Source organism: Cervus canadensis, chromosome 32 (assembly GCF_019320065.1).
Source record: "Cervus canadensis isolate Bull #8, Minnesota chromosome 32, ASM1932006v1, whole genome shotgun sequence".
Lineage (NCBI taxonomy): Eukaryota > Metazoa > Chordata > Mammalia > Artiodactyla > Cervidae > Cervus > Cervus canadensis.
In genome coordinates this window covers 30,352,622-30,367,731 of record NC_057417.1, presented here as the reverse complement: position 1 = coordinate 30,367,731, position 15,110 = coordinate 30,352,622, and the positions used below count along the sequence as shown (strand labels likewise).

The 15,110-nt window shown below is 48.7% G+C and overlaps 1 protein-coding gene across 12 annotated transcripts; it reads left to right on the top strand.

Annotated features, from left to right (window-relative positions):
* The first annotated feature begins 1,941 nt into the window (after positions 1 to 1,941).
* On the top strand, positions 1,942 to 14,393 carry LOC122432813 (zinc finger and SCAN domain-containing protein 25-like). Of its 12 annotated transcripts, XR_006266962.1 has the most exons (9): positions 1,953 to 2,318; positions 3,539 to 3,660; positions 4,538 to 4,954; positions 6,219 to 6,420; positions 7,016 to 7,107; positions 8,657 to 8,783; positions 10,136 to 12,277; positions 12,418 to 12,497; positions 12,728 to 14,216. XR_006266962.1 is itself a non-coding variant. In XM_043455025.1 (7 exons), the coding sequence occupies exons 3-7, from the start codon at positions 4,881 to 4,883 to the stop codon at positions 10,966 to 10,968; spliced, it is 1,332 nt and encodes a 443-aa protein (XP_043310960.1). In that variant the 5' UTR covers positions 1,942 to 2,115; positions 3,539 to 3,660; positions 4,538 to 4,880; the 3' UTR covers positions 10,969 to 12,687. The 12 variants fall into 12 exon arrangements, 6 of the variants coding, with proteins under 6 accessions (XP_043310960.1, XP_043310959.1, XP_043310962.1 ...); XR_006266966.1 differs by lacking the exons at positions 8,657 to 8,783; positions 10,136 to 12,277 and adding an exon at positions 14,377 to 14,393 and having other exon boundaries at positions 1,947 to 2,318; positions 12,728 to 12,794; XR_006266965.1 differs by lacking the exons at positions 8,657 to 8,783; positions 10,136 to 12,277 and having other exon boundaries at positions 1,947 to 2,318; positions 12,728 to 12,794; positions 13,789 to 14,216.
* The last annotated feature ends 717 nt before the right edge of the window (positions 14,394 to 15,110 follow it).

Sequence of the window (15,110 nt, the reverse complement as noted above, 5' to 3'; positions counted from 1 at the left end):
CACGTTTGTGTTGGAGGGAAGGGCTGGGAGTGGTAATAGGTGGAAGCTTCCCTGACACTGAGCTCCCAGGTCTGGGAGTCTGAGCCTAACAAGTCTATGCCTTGGGAAAGAATAGCTAGGTTAGCCAACTCACACATGGGTACTGAGCCTCTCACTAGAGCCAGAGGGCTCCTCTAGGCACCTCTAAAGTTGCCCCTTAACAGTCTTGAGGTGCTTTCATACTGGGGAGCACTCTGCCTCCCAGCTAGGCTGGTTATAGCTCGGGAGTACACACGCCTTGGCCTTCTCAGAGGGTGCTAATGGTAAAGAATCCATCCCTGGGTGGGGACCATCCCTAGGAGGAGGAAACGGCAACCCATTCCAGTATTCTAGACTGGAGAACTCCAGGGACAGAGGAGCCTGGAGGCCTACAGTCCATGGGATCGCAAAAAGTCCGACATGACTGAGCAACTAACACTTTCACTGGCTTCCCGTTGCCTCCAGGTCATCCATCACCCTAAGTACTTAGCTCAGCTCACCTGCTCTAGTGGTCGTGAGGGTGTGGGGAAGCCACAAACCCCCACCTCTCACCGGGCTCCTCATTGTGCTCCTTATGCTGGGGCCACCTGACCTCACTTTTGCGTCTACCCAGCAAATCTGAGAAACCTGTGTGCAGGTCAGGAAGCAACAGTTAGAACTGGATATGGAACAACAGGCTGGTTCCAAATAGTAAAAGGAGTACGTCAAGGCTGTATATTGTCACCATGCTTATTTAACTTACATGCAGAGTACATCATGAGAAACGCTGGGTTGGAAGAAGTACAAGCTGGAATCAAGATTGCCGGGAGAAATATCAATAACCTCAGATATGTAGATGACACCACCCTTATGGCAGAAAGTGAAGAAGAACTAAAGAACCTCTTGATGAAAGTGAAAGAGGAGAGTGAAAAGGTTGGCTTAAAGCTCAACATTCAGAAAACTAAGATCACGGTATCTGGTGCCATCACCTCATGGGAAATAGATGGGGAAACAGTGGAAACAGTGGCTGACTTTATTTTTTGGGCTCCAAAATCACTGCAGATGGTGACTGCAGCCATGAAATTAAAAGACGCTTGCTCCTTGGAAGGAAAGTTATGACCAACATAGACAGCATATTAAAAAGCAGAGACATTACTTTGCCAACAAAGGTTTGTCTAGTCAAAGCTATGGTTTTTTCCAGTAGTCATGTATGGATGTGAGAGTTGGACTATAAAGAAAGCTGATCGCTGAAGAATTGATGCTTTTGAACTGTGGTGCTGGGGAAGCTCTTGACAGTCCCCTGGACTGCAAGGAGATCCGACTAGTCCATCCCAAAGGAGATCAGTCCTGGGTGTTCATTGGAAGGACTGATGTTGAAGCTAAACTCCAGTACTTTGGCCACCTGATGCGAAGAGCTGACTCATTTGAAAAGACCCTGATGCTGGGAGGGACTGGGGGCAGGAGGAGAAGGGGACGACAGAGGATGAGATGGTTGGATGGCATCACCGACTCAATGGACATGAGTTTGGGTAAACTCCGTGAGTTGGTGATGGACAGGGAGGCCTGGCGTCGCAGAGTCGGATACGACTGAGCGACTGAACTGAACTGAAGCAAATCTGAGCTCAGGTGCCGGCTCCTCCAGGAACCCTTCCCTGACTAGCCCCTACCCAACGCCTCCACACAGTACCCAGGGTACTCTTATGCGTACCCACAATACCCGGTGCTCCCCTCCGTCACCCTCTGACCCTAAGCCTCGGACAAAGCACCGGAGGATGCAGTAAACATGTGTTGACCGACTGGGCTCTAATCTAAAGTCCCATGAGGGAGGCGCTTTATCTCGCGATGTGTCTGGAGAAGCGTCCTTCCCATAAAGGAGCGCAGATGCAAAGGCACGCAGGCGCTAAGGGCCTGGCGACGGTGGGCCTGAACAGAGGCAGGTGGGTGGAGCCTCTCCGGCGCGCGCTCCCGAAAGGTCCCCGGGGAAGGGGGATCAACGAGACGCACCGGCCTCCGAGAGTCCTAGAGAGGAAACGGAAGGGGCCCCTCCTTAACGCACCTGTCTGACCGCTTCCGTCGCCCACTTCCGGCTCGCGGCGGGCTGGGGCAACCTTACCTCAGGTGTGGGGCTGTGAGGGGCGGCGCGTTTGAGTGGCGGGGCCGAGGTGGCTGGGACCCGGGTTCCGTGCTGTGGGGCTGCTGCGGGCGTCGGCGGTTGCGGCGAGGCTGACGCTGAGGGCGGCGCGTCTCCCCGGAGCTGCCTCCCGCAGCACCGAGGCCTTGCCGGTCGGGATCCCGGGGGAGCCGCACGGCGCTTGGCTCAGGTAGGAGCGAGATTGGTCGCGCCCGGCCTGGGTTGGCTTGACGGGGGAGGTCTCCAGAACCCGGATATCGTGAGCCGAAGCAGAACACTCTGAAGAGTGAAAAGTGGTAATTTTAGAAGGAGAAGCTCATTCAAAGAATAACAAAGTGACGCCTTCTATTTGTCAAGTGAAGTAAAAGATGAGTGAGTGAGGGCTTTTTTTCTTTTTTTCCTCCTTCTCGGCCGGTCAGTACGGCATCTTAGTTCCCAGACCAGGGATAGAACCCGTGCCCCCTGCAGTGGAAGCTCAGTCGCTAACCGCTGAACCGCCAGGGAATTCCCCAGAATGAGGCCATTTCTTTCTTTCTTTTTTTTTTTTTTGACACTTGGTAACAATATCTTTAAATATCATTTTATCTACACAGTACTTTACTGTTTAAACAGAATACTGAAAATATAGTCCAACATCCCAGTTTTAAGTGCAATAATCAGAGCCACCATTGTATTTAGGAAGTGAGAGTGAAAGTGAAAAGTCGCTCAGTCGTGTCTGACTCTGGGACCCCATGGACTGTAGCCCACCAGGCTCCTCCATCCATGGAATTTTCTAGGCAAGACTACTGGAGTGGGTTGCCAGGACATTTCTTTACTGAAGGGAATCTTGTAGTTGGAGACACACGGATAAGTATTCGCACTATAATGTGGTAAATGCAATCGTGGGGTGAACAAATTAAGTAGCTAGAAAGTCAGGAAAGAGAAATCTCAGTTGATGCAGCAGAGAAAACAAATAGAGTGAAAATGTAAATACATTTGAGAAGGATAGATAGATACACACTCAGTAGAATATTAAGCAGACGCCTGGAAAATATTAATGCCTACTGCCATTCGCTTATTCTCTGCTACATTTAAAGCGATTCTTCCTTCTTCCCCCTACCCAAGTTTACAGGTCTCTTCTTTCTCATGAGTACTTGAAGTTGCATAAACCTTTCTCTCTCTCTCTCTTTTTTTTTTTGACTTCCCATGTTTCTTATCTATACTCTTGTGTTTTGGGAGGGTGACCTCAGTCATCTGTTTAGCCTCTTATGTTTTCAGTTTTTTCAGTACTCAACTCACTAGGATGGTTGTCCGTATTAAATGAGAGTGTGTGCTCACATGGTTTCTAAATGGTAAAGCCTACATAAGTTGGAACTCTTTTGATCAATTATAGTAATGTATGTATGTATATCATTTTGTTGTTTTCTTTAGATTGAGCACACTGTCACATTCTAGCCACCAACAAGGCTATTGGTTTTACCTGCAAAATGCCTTGACTGACTGCTGCTTTGCCACCGCCCTGATCTAAGTCTCTGTTTCCTGCTTGGACTAGGGTAAGTGCAGCTTTCCTTCTTGACCCTTCATATCTATACTCTGCTGACACTTCACAGGCAGAGTGACCTTTGAAGAACATATATCTCCCCACTAAAATAAGGAATAAGAGTGAAGTCCATAATTCTTACCGCATGCCCAGGCCCTGGGTAATCTGTTTTCCTCCTTCCCCTGTGTTCTGTCCCTCTCTCTACTGAAGCCACATTGCACTTTGGTTTGTTTGCAGACTGCCCGTAATGTCTAGCCCCCAAGGATTTTTGCCTGGAAAGTTCTTTGAATGACTGGCTCATTCTTATTCATTTGTTGGGTCTCATCTTAAATGTCATTTCTTTAGAAAAGCCTTCTCCAAGTTGATTGTCCCCATTAACACCCTCCTTATTTCCTTTTTAGTACTAATTCTCATTTATAATTTAAATTTATTTGTTTACATTTTTTTCCCATCTGCTGCACCAGTTTGTGAGTTTCAAAGGGCAAGCACTTTGTCTGTCTTGTTCTCTCTTGTGTTCCTAGCTTCTGTGGGCCAGTCATAGATATATATTGAATGTATATTTTCTTTGATTTTGGAAGAGTGGGCCCTGGTGACTAGTTATAATACATCTTCATTTAATGATTATAGTATTATCCTCTTCATGAAATTCTAAGCTATTTGTGGGTATAAGCTAAGTCCTGTATGTTTTCTATTTACCCTCCACACATAAGTGGTTAGCAAATACTGAGTTGAATTGACATGACTCAGGATACATGTCTAGTCTTTTGAAAATGTCTCGTTATCCTGTTTTCCAGTGGAATGTTTATTGATGTAGAGGCAGAACTAGGATGTCCGGAGCTTCCTGGTGTCTTATTTATGCTGTCCTGTTGTCTGTCTGGTCTTCCCTACAGACTTACAGTCTTCTGGGAAGGGGTGCGAAGATGCTTATAGAGCGTCCAGGGATGGCAGAAGAGCCTCAGCAGCAAATGGGTGGCCCTGTGGTAAAACTGGAGAAAGAGCTGCCGTGGGGCAGGACGAGGGAGGACCCCAGCCCGGAGACTTTTCGCCTGCGGTTTCGGCAGTTCCGCTACCAGGAGGCGGCCGGGCCCCAGGAAGCCCTCAGGGAGCTCCAGGAGCTCTGTCGCCAGTGGCTGCGGCCCGAGCTGCACACCAAGGAGCAGATCCTGGAGCTGCTGGTGCTGGAGCAGTTCCTGACCATCCTGCCACGGGAGTTTTACGCCTGGATTTGGGAGCATGGCCCCGAGAGCGGCAAGGCCCTGGTGGCCATGGTGGAGGACTTCACACAGAGAGCCCTGGAGGCCAAGGCGGTGGGTGAGAAGGGGGTTCTGGGTCTTGCTTTGTTGATGTGGAAGGGAAGCTGTAAAGAATCGAGGGGTTTGATGAAGCAGTGGGAGTGGGTGACATGCATGCAGAGTCTCTTTTCTCTGCTCCTGGGCCACTAGAAGTACTTTCTGGAGGGTAGAGGAGTTTTCAGCAAGGAAAGCCATTCCCAGGGAAGATGCAGGGCTGGTGTAAGGGCCGGTAGCATCTTTTCTGGTCATCAGGGCAGGGGCTTGGCCATATTTCCTTTGTGAGCCTTGGGTCCAAGAAGGCAGTGGTGGACCTCCCAGTGGTTAAGACTGGCTTCTAATGCAGGGGGCACCGGATTCAATCCCTGGTTAGGGAACTAAGATCCCACATGCTGTGTGGCATGGCCAAAAATTGGAAAAAAAAAAAAAAAAAGGAAGGCAGTCATGATGGATTTCAAAGGTCCGGGGGTCTCCTTCCTCTTTGGGCGGAGACGTATGTGGGCTTGCAGGGAATTCTACTTGGTGGACAGTTTTTCTCAGGAGCACTGTCTGTAGCAGTGCTGTTTCCACGTCTGAGACATTGGCTCAGATGACTCACATAATGAGTGACTTTGCACCTCAGAGGCTTGCCTGGGTCTCTGGTCATGTCTCTGTCCCTCTCTGGTACCGTTTCCTGCTGGCTGTCTAGGAAAGAGAGGGCAGGCCCAAACATTACTTACTGTTTTGCTTGCAGGTAACAACCTTCCTTCAGTTTATTCTCCCCTTTCCCACAGCAGTCACCCTGACTTCCTGTGTTGTCTAAGAGAGTTGTTTTGTTTTGTTTTGTCTTTAGTAGAAGCTTGAAAATGGACCAGGAAGGGCCTGTTTTTGTGGGTTTTGGTTTTCCTTGCTATCTGTAGAACAATTGTTTCCCTCACTAATTCACTGCACAGTCTAGGCCTTGTATTTTTTGTTTTCAGCATCTTTAACTGAGGAATGTTATTTTCTAATGCGTGTTTTGGGCTGAAGTTCTCAATGAAATGATACTGTCTCTCTGTGATGTTGTTCATGGTGGAATGTGATCAGTACCGAGGTGAGCTGAAGGAACTCTTGTCAAATGGCATGGATACAGACAAGTATCTGATCTCAGAACCTGATGAAGGCAGTTTAGCTTCCTTTTCACCTTTTCACTGCTGTGCTCAGGAAGAGCTGAGCCAGCTTGTCCGTGCCCAGCAGCTGGAATGGCTTTCATGACAGTCTTAATGCAGGCCTCATTCTAACAGGTGTTGGGGACTCTTCTTAGGTTCCGTGCCACGTGCAGGGACAGCGGGAGGAGACAGCACTTTGCAGAGACCCCTGGGAACCAAGTGTCCACCTGGGGCCCGTGGAGGTCAAGCCTGAGTGGGGGATGCCCCACGGGGAAGGCGTCCAAGGCCTTGACCGAGGCGCTGAGGAGCAGCTCAGCCAGGACCCTGGAGAGGGGACGCAGGCCTTCCAGGAGCAGGGTAAGATGCAAGCAATAAGAAGATAGGGCGCAGAAAACTGCTTTGTACCTTGCGTTCCCCTTTCCTTATCCCTCAGCTGACAAACCAAGGCATCTGCAGGTGCAGTTCTGCGTTTCCCTGACTTCCTCCTTGACTTCAGTAGGAAACAGATGCAGTGAAGCTGTTTTCTATAGCTCGATCTCTCAATATCTGCCAGGGCTATCTGGGATCACGCTGTCTTGTCATTTCTTCTCCTTCCCCTCACATCCTTAATATGGAGAGCGCCAGGGCATATGTAGCTGACATGTAGGGATTTTTTTTTTTTAAGTGGGTGGATAAACCAAATCCCTGAAAGTAACAGGTGACTTTACTGTGTTGCTGAATCTCAAAGGGGTTATTGTGAGCCTGTGACTTGGGAGCATGAACCGTCCTGAAGGGCCGTGTGTATTGGGTTGGGCCCTTCTTCCCATCTGAGAACAGAGTGGGGTACACCCATGCCCGGCCTGTCTGGAGTCTCCTTATAGTTCCCGGGGTTCTGTGTGTCATGCAGCAGAGCCTGTGGCTGAGCTGCTGCAGGACAGTGCTAATTCTGCTCCTGTTTTCCTTTCCTGCTCAGCTCTGCCAGTCCTTCAGGCTGGTGCTGGCCTCCCTGCAGTGAGCACCAGAGACCAGGAGGTGGCAGCTAGCTTCCTGACGGCTGGATCCCAGGTAAGCTGTGCCTGCCCATCAGGGATCACGAGGTTGCTTTGAATGAGGTGCACCTTCCTCAAGGGTTTTCCGCACAGCAGAGCACTGTGCACAGAGTTGAGTGATTCTTCCTTTCTCGTCCTGATGGACGTTTTCTCCACTTGACTATCATCAGTTATTAATTTGGATTGAGCCTTATGCCTTAGGGTCTAGGCATGAGGCTCAGTCCCTTATTTGTATTACTCTTTAATTTCTTTTTTTTTTTTTCTCAGTCAACTCAGTATTACTCTTGTAACTGTGGTTTTATTCAGTCACTCAGTCATGTCCAACTCTTTTGCAGCCCCATGAACTGTAGCTTACCAGGCTCCTCTGTTGGAATTTTCCAGACAAGAATACTGAATACTGGAGTGGGTTGCCACGCCTTCCTCCAGGGGATCTTCCCAACCCAGGATCGAACCCATGTCTCCTGCATCGGCAGGCAGATTCTTTACCTCTCAGGACAAGGGAAGCCCAGTTGTGAGGAGGAAGCCATTATTGGTGGAAACCCCACAGGCATGATCTAGGCTATGGTGGGCGGCCAGGAGATCAGTAGCCCTTTGTGGATAGCCTTTATGGATCTGTCTGTGGCTGCTCTTTTCCTGTGGACCCCTTCCTCCCTCCCAAGTCAGCAGGAGTGTTGCTGACTCAGAGGTGGGGGTGCCCAGCAGTGCCAAGTGGCATGGTCTCTGGCCCCTCCAAAGACTGCACCAGTTTTGGCCTTGTTAGCACTTCTCAGCCTGCCACAGATGGGGATCCTTAGAGCACAGGTGGGCAGTCCTGCCATGGTGTGAGTGTCTCCCATGGCATGCCCAGTGTTCTCAGGGAGGTGGGGAGTGTCTAGTCTGACAGCTTTTTGAAAGGGACATCAAGTCTTAAAAGTGAAGAATTCCTAGTAGAAGGAAAGTTATCATTTGGCAGAAAAAAAAGAAGTGATTCAAGTTTGATCTCATTAAAGCAGTATTTCGGCAAGGTTTGGTGCCTGTGCTGTTTCCTGCTTCTGTTTTCCAAGGACATTTAGAGGAGAGGAAGAAAGACATCAGCATTTTTTTTTTCAATTAAGTTAAACTCTCTTCTCCTGCCACAAGTATTCTTCTTTACCATGTCATGACAGCAGCATATTCATTTTTACATGGCGTTGTTCTTAAGACAGGGCCTGCCCAAGTGTTTGCTTATCTCTGAGGGAAAATTGATTCTACATGAGGGAATAAATAGCAGCCCCCATCTCCCTCCAATATGAGGATGTAGTGGAGGTGATTGAGTAGTGGAAACTGGAGTAGTGGTTATTGGGTACCAGCAAAGTGGCTGCAGCAAAGACTCAATACAGTGCCTCAGACAAGTCCATCACTTCTCTGTCGTTAAACTGTCACGAGGGAGGCACTTCCAGTCCCATTTTGAAGCCGTCTGGGACCCTGGTTCCTCCATCTTCTCGCTCTGTTCTCCCCTGGAGTATGGCCCCCTGTGTGTCTGCTCTTCAGCTGCTCCTGCCTTGGGATTATTTCTTTATCCTTAGCCATCTCCTGTGCTTTTTCAGGGGTTGGGCCCATTTAAAGACATGGCCCTGGCTTTCCCTGAGGAGGAGTGGAGGCATGTAACCCCAGCCCAGATAGACTGCTTTGGGGAGTATGTGGAACCCCAGGACTGCGGGGTCTCACCTCCAGGTAAGACATCAGAAATGCTCGATGTCTCCTCCGTATTTTGTCAAATCAGGAAGCATTAAGTGTCCTTTTCCTTTTTCTCTTTTAATGGCCTTGCCTGAAAGGACTTTCCTGTTTAAGTGTGACTTGTCATTTCCCTCTTTCTTGGCTTCTTTGCTCCCTAGTATCTCTCTCCTCTCTTCTCTTCCCCTTCCTCTTGACCTTATGTAACCAATTATTCTGTTAATCTAGAGTAAAAGAGGGAACAAAGGAAGGACCTGTGGAAGGGCATTTCATTCCTAATAAATGTGCTGATGTCGAGGTGGCCTGGTACAGACAGCTGCCTTCACTGGCCCATCCAGCAGGCATGAAACATCTTCCTTGAGTCAGTCCCGGTGCCAGGCTCCCAGACACCCAGAGTAATAAACCAGGGTGAGGTGGAGGGCACAGTGTGAGCAGGGACAGTGAGCTGAGGGAGGATGTGGAAAAATGCTGGAACAGGTCTGTGATCCTGGGGAAGCTGAACATCTTGACGACTGTAGAGTAGCATGTGTAGCAAGGTCATGTGTAAGTAAGTGTGGAATAAACAGTGCTAATTGAATGCATGTGCTGATGAGACCCACAGCGGGGGAGAAATCAAGGTATGTTCCTTAGAGGATGGCATTGAGTCAGATTTTGAAAAGCACAGGGTGACTTAGTAGGAAATTAAGAGAGAGGGCCTTGTAATTTAGCACATGGTTCCGTAAGAAGGCAGGGAGATGGTCTGACCTTGGGCTGCTGTCACAAAATACCACCAGTGGGTGGTTTTAACAACAGACACTTAATACCTCATAGTTCCGGAGGCTGGGAAGTCCCGGATCCAATTGCTGGCACATTTGTTGTCTGGCAACGGCCTCTCTTCCTGGTTCACGGGCAGTCGCCTTCTTGCCAGCTCCTCATGTGGCAGAGGGAGGGAGAGAGAGATCTCGTGTCTCTTCCTCCTTTTTTTATAAGGCCATTAATCCATCACGAGGGCTCCCACTCACATGACCCCTGTGTGTAGAGAGCCAGCCCTGGCTTCTGCTCTTCTGGGACATGGTCCCATCCTGGGGGCTCCACCCCCAGACCCTCACCTAATCAGGGTCCAAAGGCCCCACCACCTAACAGCGGCTCCAGGGGCCTGAGAACTTCTGCCTGTGAATTTTGGAGGGAACCCAAACATTCAGTCCATAACACGTGGAAAGAAGTAAAGGAATGTCTGGTTTTAGAGTCAGAGCAAGTGAAATGCACAGAGGTCATTGGTAGTTGTTAATGGGACACGTTAGAAGCCAAGTTCTGACTAGAAGTTTCCCTTCAGATCCTCTTCAGCGTTGGTCTGTATCTCCTTTGTCCTGTAGGCCTGGGGAGCAAGGACAAGGAGGCAAAGACCCAGCTGGCAGACCCCAAGGGGCAGCTTGCTTGTGGGCCAGCAGAGCGGTGTGGGGAGCCCGCTCTCCAGGGCCCGGAGCTGGGAAGACCATGCGAACAGGAGGCCAGGAGCTCGCTGGGAAACGCGCCTGGGCCGCTCCCGCCCCAGCACAGCGTCACCCCGCTGCCCGATGACCTCCAGACCCACAGCTCCTTCTGGAAGCCTTTCCAGTGCCCCGAGTGTGGGAAGGGCTTCAGTCGGAGCTCCAACCTGGTCCGACACCAGCGGACGCACGAGGAGGAGAAGTCGTACAGCTGCGGGGAGTGCGGCAAGGGCTTTGCGCTGCGCGAGTACCTGCTGAAGCACCAGCGGACGCACCTGGGCCGGCGGCCGCACGTGTGCGGTGAGTGCTGGAAGACCTTCAGCCAGCGCCACCACCTCGCGGTCCACCAGCGCAGCCACACAGGCGAGAAGCCCTTCCAGTGCGCGGACTGCTGGAGGAGCTTCAGCCGCCGGCAGCACCTGCAGGTGCACCGCCGGACACACACCGGCGAGAAGCCGTACACCTGCGAGTGTGGCAAGCGCTTCAGCAGGAACGCCAACCTGGCGGTGCACCGGCGGACCCACACCGGCGAGAAGCCCTATGGCTGCCAGGTGTGCGGGAAGCGCTTCAGCAAGGGGGAGCGGCTGGTCCGGCACCAGAGGATCCACACCGGGGAGAAGCCGTACTGCTGCCCGGCTTGCGGCCGCAGCTTCAACCAGCGCTCCATCCTCAACCGGCACCAGAAGACGCAGCACCGCCAGGAGCCCCCGGGGCAATGAGGGCGCCTGGCCCGGATGCCCCTCTTTGGCTCACGGAGAAGTCAGGACCTTCCGGGACCTCGTGGGAGGAAGTACCCACTGTACTCCCTGAAGGGCTGCGGGTGTCAGGAGTGTTGGGTGTGGAGAGCCGCTTTGACCCCTTTTCTTTCCCCTTGTTTCAGACACTGAGTGAGGGAGAGGCCTGCTTTAGTTGAGATGCCACATCTCTCACCCAACTGGTGCTAGCACTTCTTAACCTTCTTTCCAGGAAGTGATGGCCCAAGTTTCAGTTCAGGTCGAGGTTTTTCTCCGTCCATGGATGTTCACGTCCACCTCCTGAGCAAATCTGGTCTTCGTGGTGAAATCTTCTCACCTGTCAGCAGCTTGAACCTCATTTTCCAGAGGGCTGTGTCCCTGCAAGATCATTAGCTTACACTCTGATTCCCTCTCTCCCCCCAGTTCTCTTTCATTTAACAAATATTTATTGAACACCTACCGTGTGTCTGGCACTGGGAGTCCAGTGACCAGACAGCTGAGACCTCAGTGCCCCAGAGTGTGGGATCAGGCTCTGGAAGCAGACTTGTTAATAAAGCAGAGCACCCTGAGTTACATTCCTGGTGAGTACTGAGTGAGAGGAAGTTTCCCGCTCCATCTGCCCAGTTCCTGATCTTTCCCTCCCCAGCTGGGTCGCTTAGGTATCCACCTTTATTTTACTGTCTCTGTGGCCCCTTCCTCTCTGTGACCTACTGTCATTAGTAGTTTCTCCCATTCCATTGTTCCTTGAACAAAAACAGCTGTCCACACATCTGTTAGGAAATTAATATTTTGCTTTTGGTCACTGTCTAAACAGTATTTTTTTAAAAAAATCCAGTTCGGAATGAAGTTCTAATTAAATGAGTCTGAAAGATGAACTGGTATTAATACTCTACGTTTGATGGCACTTTACAGCATATAAAATGCACTTCCCTGTTTTCTCAGTTGACTCATTCCACAAATATTTATTGAGGCCTGACAGTGTGCCAGGGACTCTTCTGGGTGCTTGAGGTAGGTTAGTAAATAAAATGGGGGGAGTCCCTGTCCTTGGGGAGCTTACGTGTTAGTCAATGTATTTGATCTTCAGAATCACCTGAGGTGGAACCTGTGGATACTCCCAGATACCCTCTGGACCTGGGCATCTGGGCCTGTGCCTCCATCCTGTCAGCTCTGGCCCTGCAGTGCATTCGCCACCACCTACCTCTTGTTTCTGAATCATCTCTGTCCTCGGTGCATCTTGGTCCTTGTCATCTGAGAGGTGCTTGGGATCCTCAGGCCACCTGGAGATGATGAGACGGTAGCTGGCTGTTTTTATATGAATGCTAATTTAGAAAAAACAAAGATGTTTTTAGGAATTAAATACATTTTTTTAAAAATAAGAAGATGCATTATCTGTAACTGTGTTTAAGCTCTCATATTATTTTGCCATCGTTAAAGGGTTTCCTTTTACTTGGACTTTCTGGAAACTGCCTAACTAGCCTGGACCGTGCTGCAGTGCCTTCGGACGCCACTGCCGAGTGAGTTAGTCTTCCGATGGGACTGTAAGTTAGTTGTCTTTGGACTGTGTCCTGTGTTTGCAAGATGTGATTTGTCTCATGGTGCCTCTTAATACTATCTTCTTTCACTGGGGTTCCCCCCCCCATTTTCCATTGTAAATGGGATATTGATAAATGGTAATGACTTTAATACAGAGAGTTGCATTACTCACTCTGATTTGAAACACTTTATTTTATCACTCATTTGGCAGGTAACCGTGGTGTTTACATTTGATTCAGCAGAAGACCTCCTGGCCCTTCAGTTGTCCCCGTGAGGCTGTGAGTACTGTGAGACGTCCATTTTCTGAGATGCTGGACTGCTATTTCTCAGCACCGTTGAGTCCAGATGCAGAGTCAGCTCTCTTCTGCCCCACGCCTCAGACAAGCCAGGCAAGGCTCATAGCCACCTGGAGTCCAAACCCAATGACAGGCTTCCCTCAGCCTCTGGCTTCTAGTCTGTAGGACATAAGGGCTGACCTGACCCGAGTTTGGTCTTTTCTAAGAGGTGTGTAGGGGCCTGGGGCCAGCATGGGGTTGCAGTTGCTCATCAGTGGCCTTCTATTTACCTGAATTAAATGGCAGATTCTCTGAGCATACACTGGGTTTTCAGCCAGTTGGGCTCTCAGAAGGGAGCTTCTGTAAGAGTCAGAACTTGCTGTCTTCCCGCGTGGGCTCCCTTGTTTGCTTTGAGACCAAAGCTTATTGACAGTTCCTCCAAAGAGTCCCCAAAGGAAGATTTTCCCATAGAGTTGTATTAACCTTATTTTTGATAGCTATTCAAATGCCAAATACTGTTTTCTGTATTTTTCTTAGGAATTTTTTTAGAATAGAGAAGTTCAAACATATAAATGAATCCTCATGTATTCATCATTTAGCTTTAACCATTTGTTTCTGCATAGCCAATCTTGTTACATTTCTGCCCCATCCTCCTCTTCATCTTCCTCCCCAGCTGAAGTATTTTGAAGCAAATCTCAAATGTTGTTTATAGATATTTCACTGTATACTGCTGAATGTTAAGGATTCTTTAAAAAGAAAAATAACCACATTGCTATTATCATACCTAAAAAATTAAATAGTTCCTTAATTTCCAATTAACACACTTAAAAAAGAAACCACATGATTGTTAAAAAGCTCTTTTAAGATCAAAGTAAGATCCATAAATTGTAATTTGTTGCTTGTCTTCTAAGTCTGATATATCTTTTCCCCCTTGATATGTTTTTCTTTTTTATTTGGCTATGCTGCATGGCTTGTGCGATCTTAATTCCTCAACCAGAGATTGAACCCATGCCCTCTACAGTGGAAGCACAGAGCCCTCACCACTGGACCACCAGGGAAGTCCCTTCCCCTTAAAATTTATTCGTTAAAACAACTGGATTATTTGTCCTGTGGACTTTCTCACATTCTGAATTTTATTGCTTGCACACTCATGGCATAGTTAAATATAGTTCTCTGCCATCTGATTAACTGAAAACTTCAGGTGTAGAGGGCTAGTCGGGTTCATGTTTCACATTCTGGCAAGAACATACTACAGATGGTGGCTTGTCAGGTTGTTTGTCATTATATAATGTTAAGAGCCTAAATGTGAAGTCAAGTGGGCCTTAGGAAGCATCACTATGAACAAAACTAGTGGAGGTGATAGAATTCCAGTTGAGCTATTTCAAATCCTGAAAGATGATGCTGTGAAAGTGCTGCACTCAATATGCCAACAAATTTGGAAAAAGCAGCAGTGGCCACAGGACTGGAAAAGGTCAGTTTTCATTCCAATCCCAAAGAAAGGCAATGCCAAAGAATGCTCAAACTACCGCACAATTGCACTCATCTCACACGCTGGTAAAGTAATACTGAAAATTCTCCAAGCCAGGCTTCAGCAATATGTGAACCGTGAGCCTCCAGATGTTCAAGCTGGTTTTAGAAAAGGCAGAGGAACCAGAGTTCAAATTGCCAACATCCGCTGGATCATCGAAAAAGCTAGAGAGTTTCAGAAAAACATCTGTTTGTGCTTTATTGACTACGCCAAAGCCTTTGACTGTGTGGATCACCACAAACTGTGGAAAATTCTGAAAGAGATGGGAATACCAGACCACCTGACCTGCCTCTTGAGAAACCTGTGTGCAGGTCAGGAAGCAACAGTTAGAACTGGACATGGAACAACAGACTGGTTCCAAAAAGGAAAAGGAGTACGTCAAGGCTGTATATTGTCACCGTGCTTATTTAACTTATATGCAGAGTACATCATGAGAAACACTGGGCTGGAGGAAGCACAAACTGGAATCAAGATTGCTGGGAGAAATATCAATAACCTCAGATAGGCAGATGACACCACTATATGGCAGAAAGTGAAGAAGAACTAAAGAGCCTCTTGATGAAAGAGGAGAGTGAAAAAGTTGGCTTAAAGCTCAACATTCAGAAAACTAAGATCAAGGCATCTGGTTCCATCACTTCATGGCAAATAGATGGAGAAACAGTGGCTGACTTTATTTTTTTTGTCTCTAAAATCATTGCAGATGGTGACTGCAGCCATGAAATTAAAAGACACTTACTTCTTGGAAGAAAAGTTATGACCAACCTAGACAGCCTATTAAAAAACAAAGACAT

What these genes read in the sequence shown, in the direction of transcription:
- LOC122432813 (XM_043455023.1), top strand. Translation starts at nt 4,568, where the DNA reads ATGCTTATAGAGCGTCCAGGGATGGCAGAAGAGCCTCAGCAGCAAATG. An exon ending in GAGCCCTGGAGGCCAAGGCG is followed by an intron (nt 4,955 to 6,218) that starts GTGGGTGAGAAG and finishes GACTCTTCTTAG; the next exon opens with GTTCCGTGCCACGTGCAGGG. An exon ending in GCAGGCCTTCCAGGAGCAGG is followed by an intron (nt 6,421 to 7,015) that starts GTAAGATGCAAG and finishes TTTCCTGCTCAG; the next exon opens with CTCTGCCAGTCCTTCAGGCT.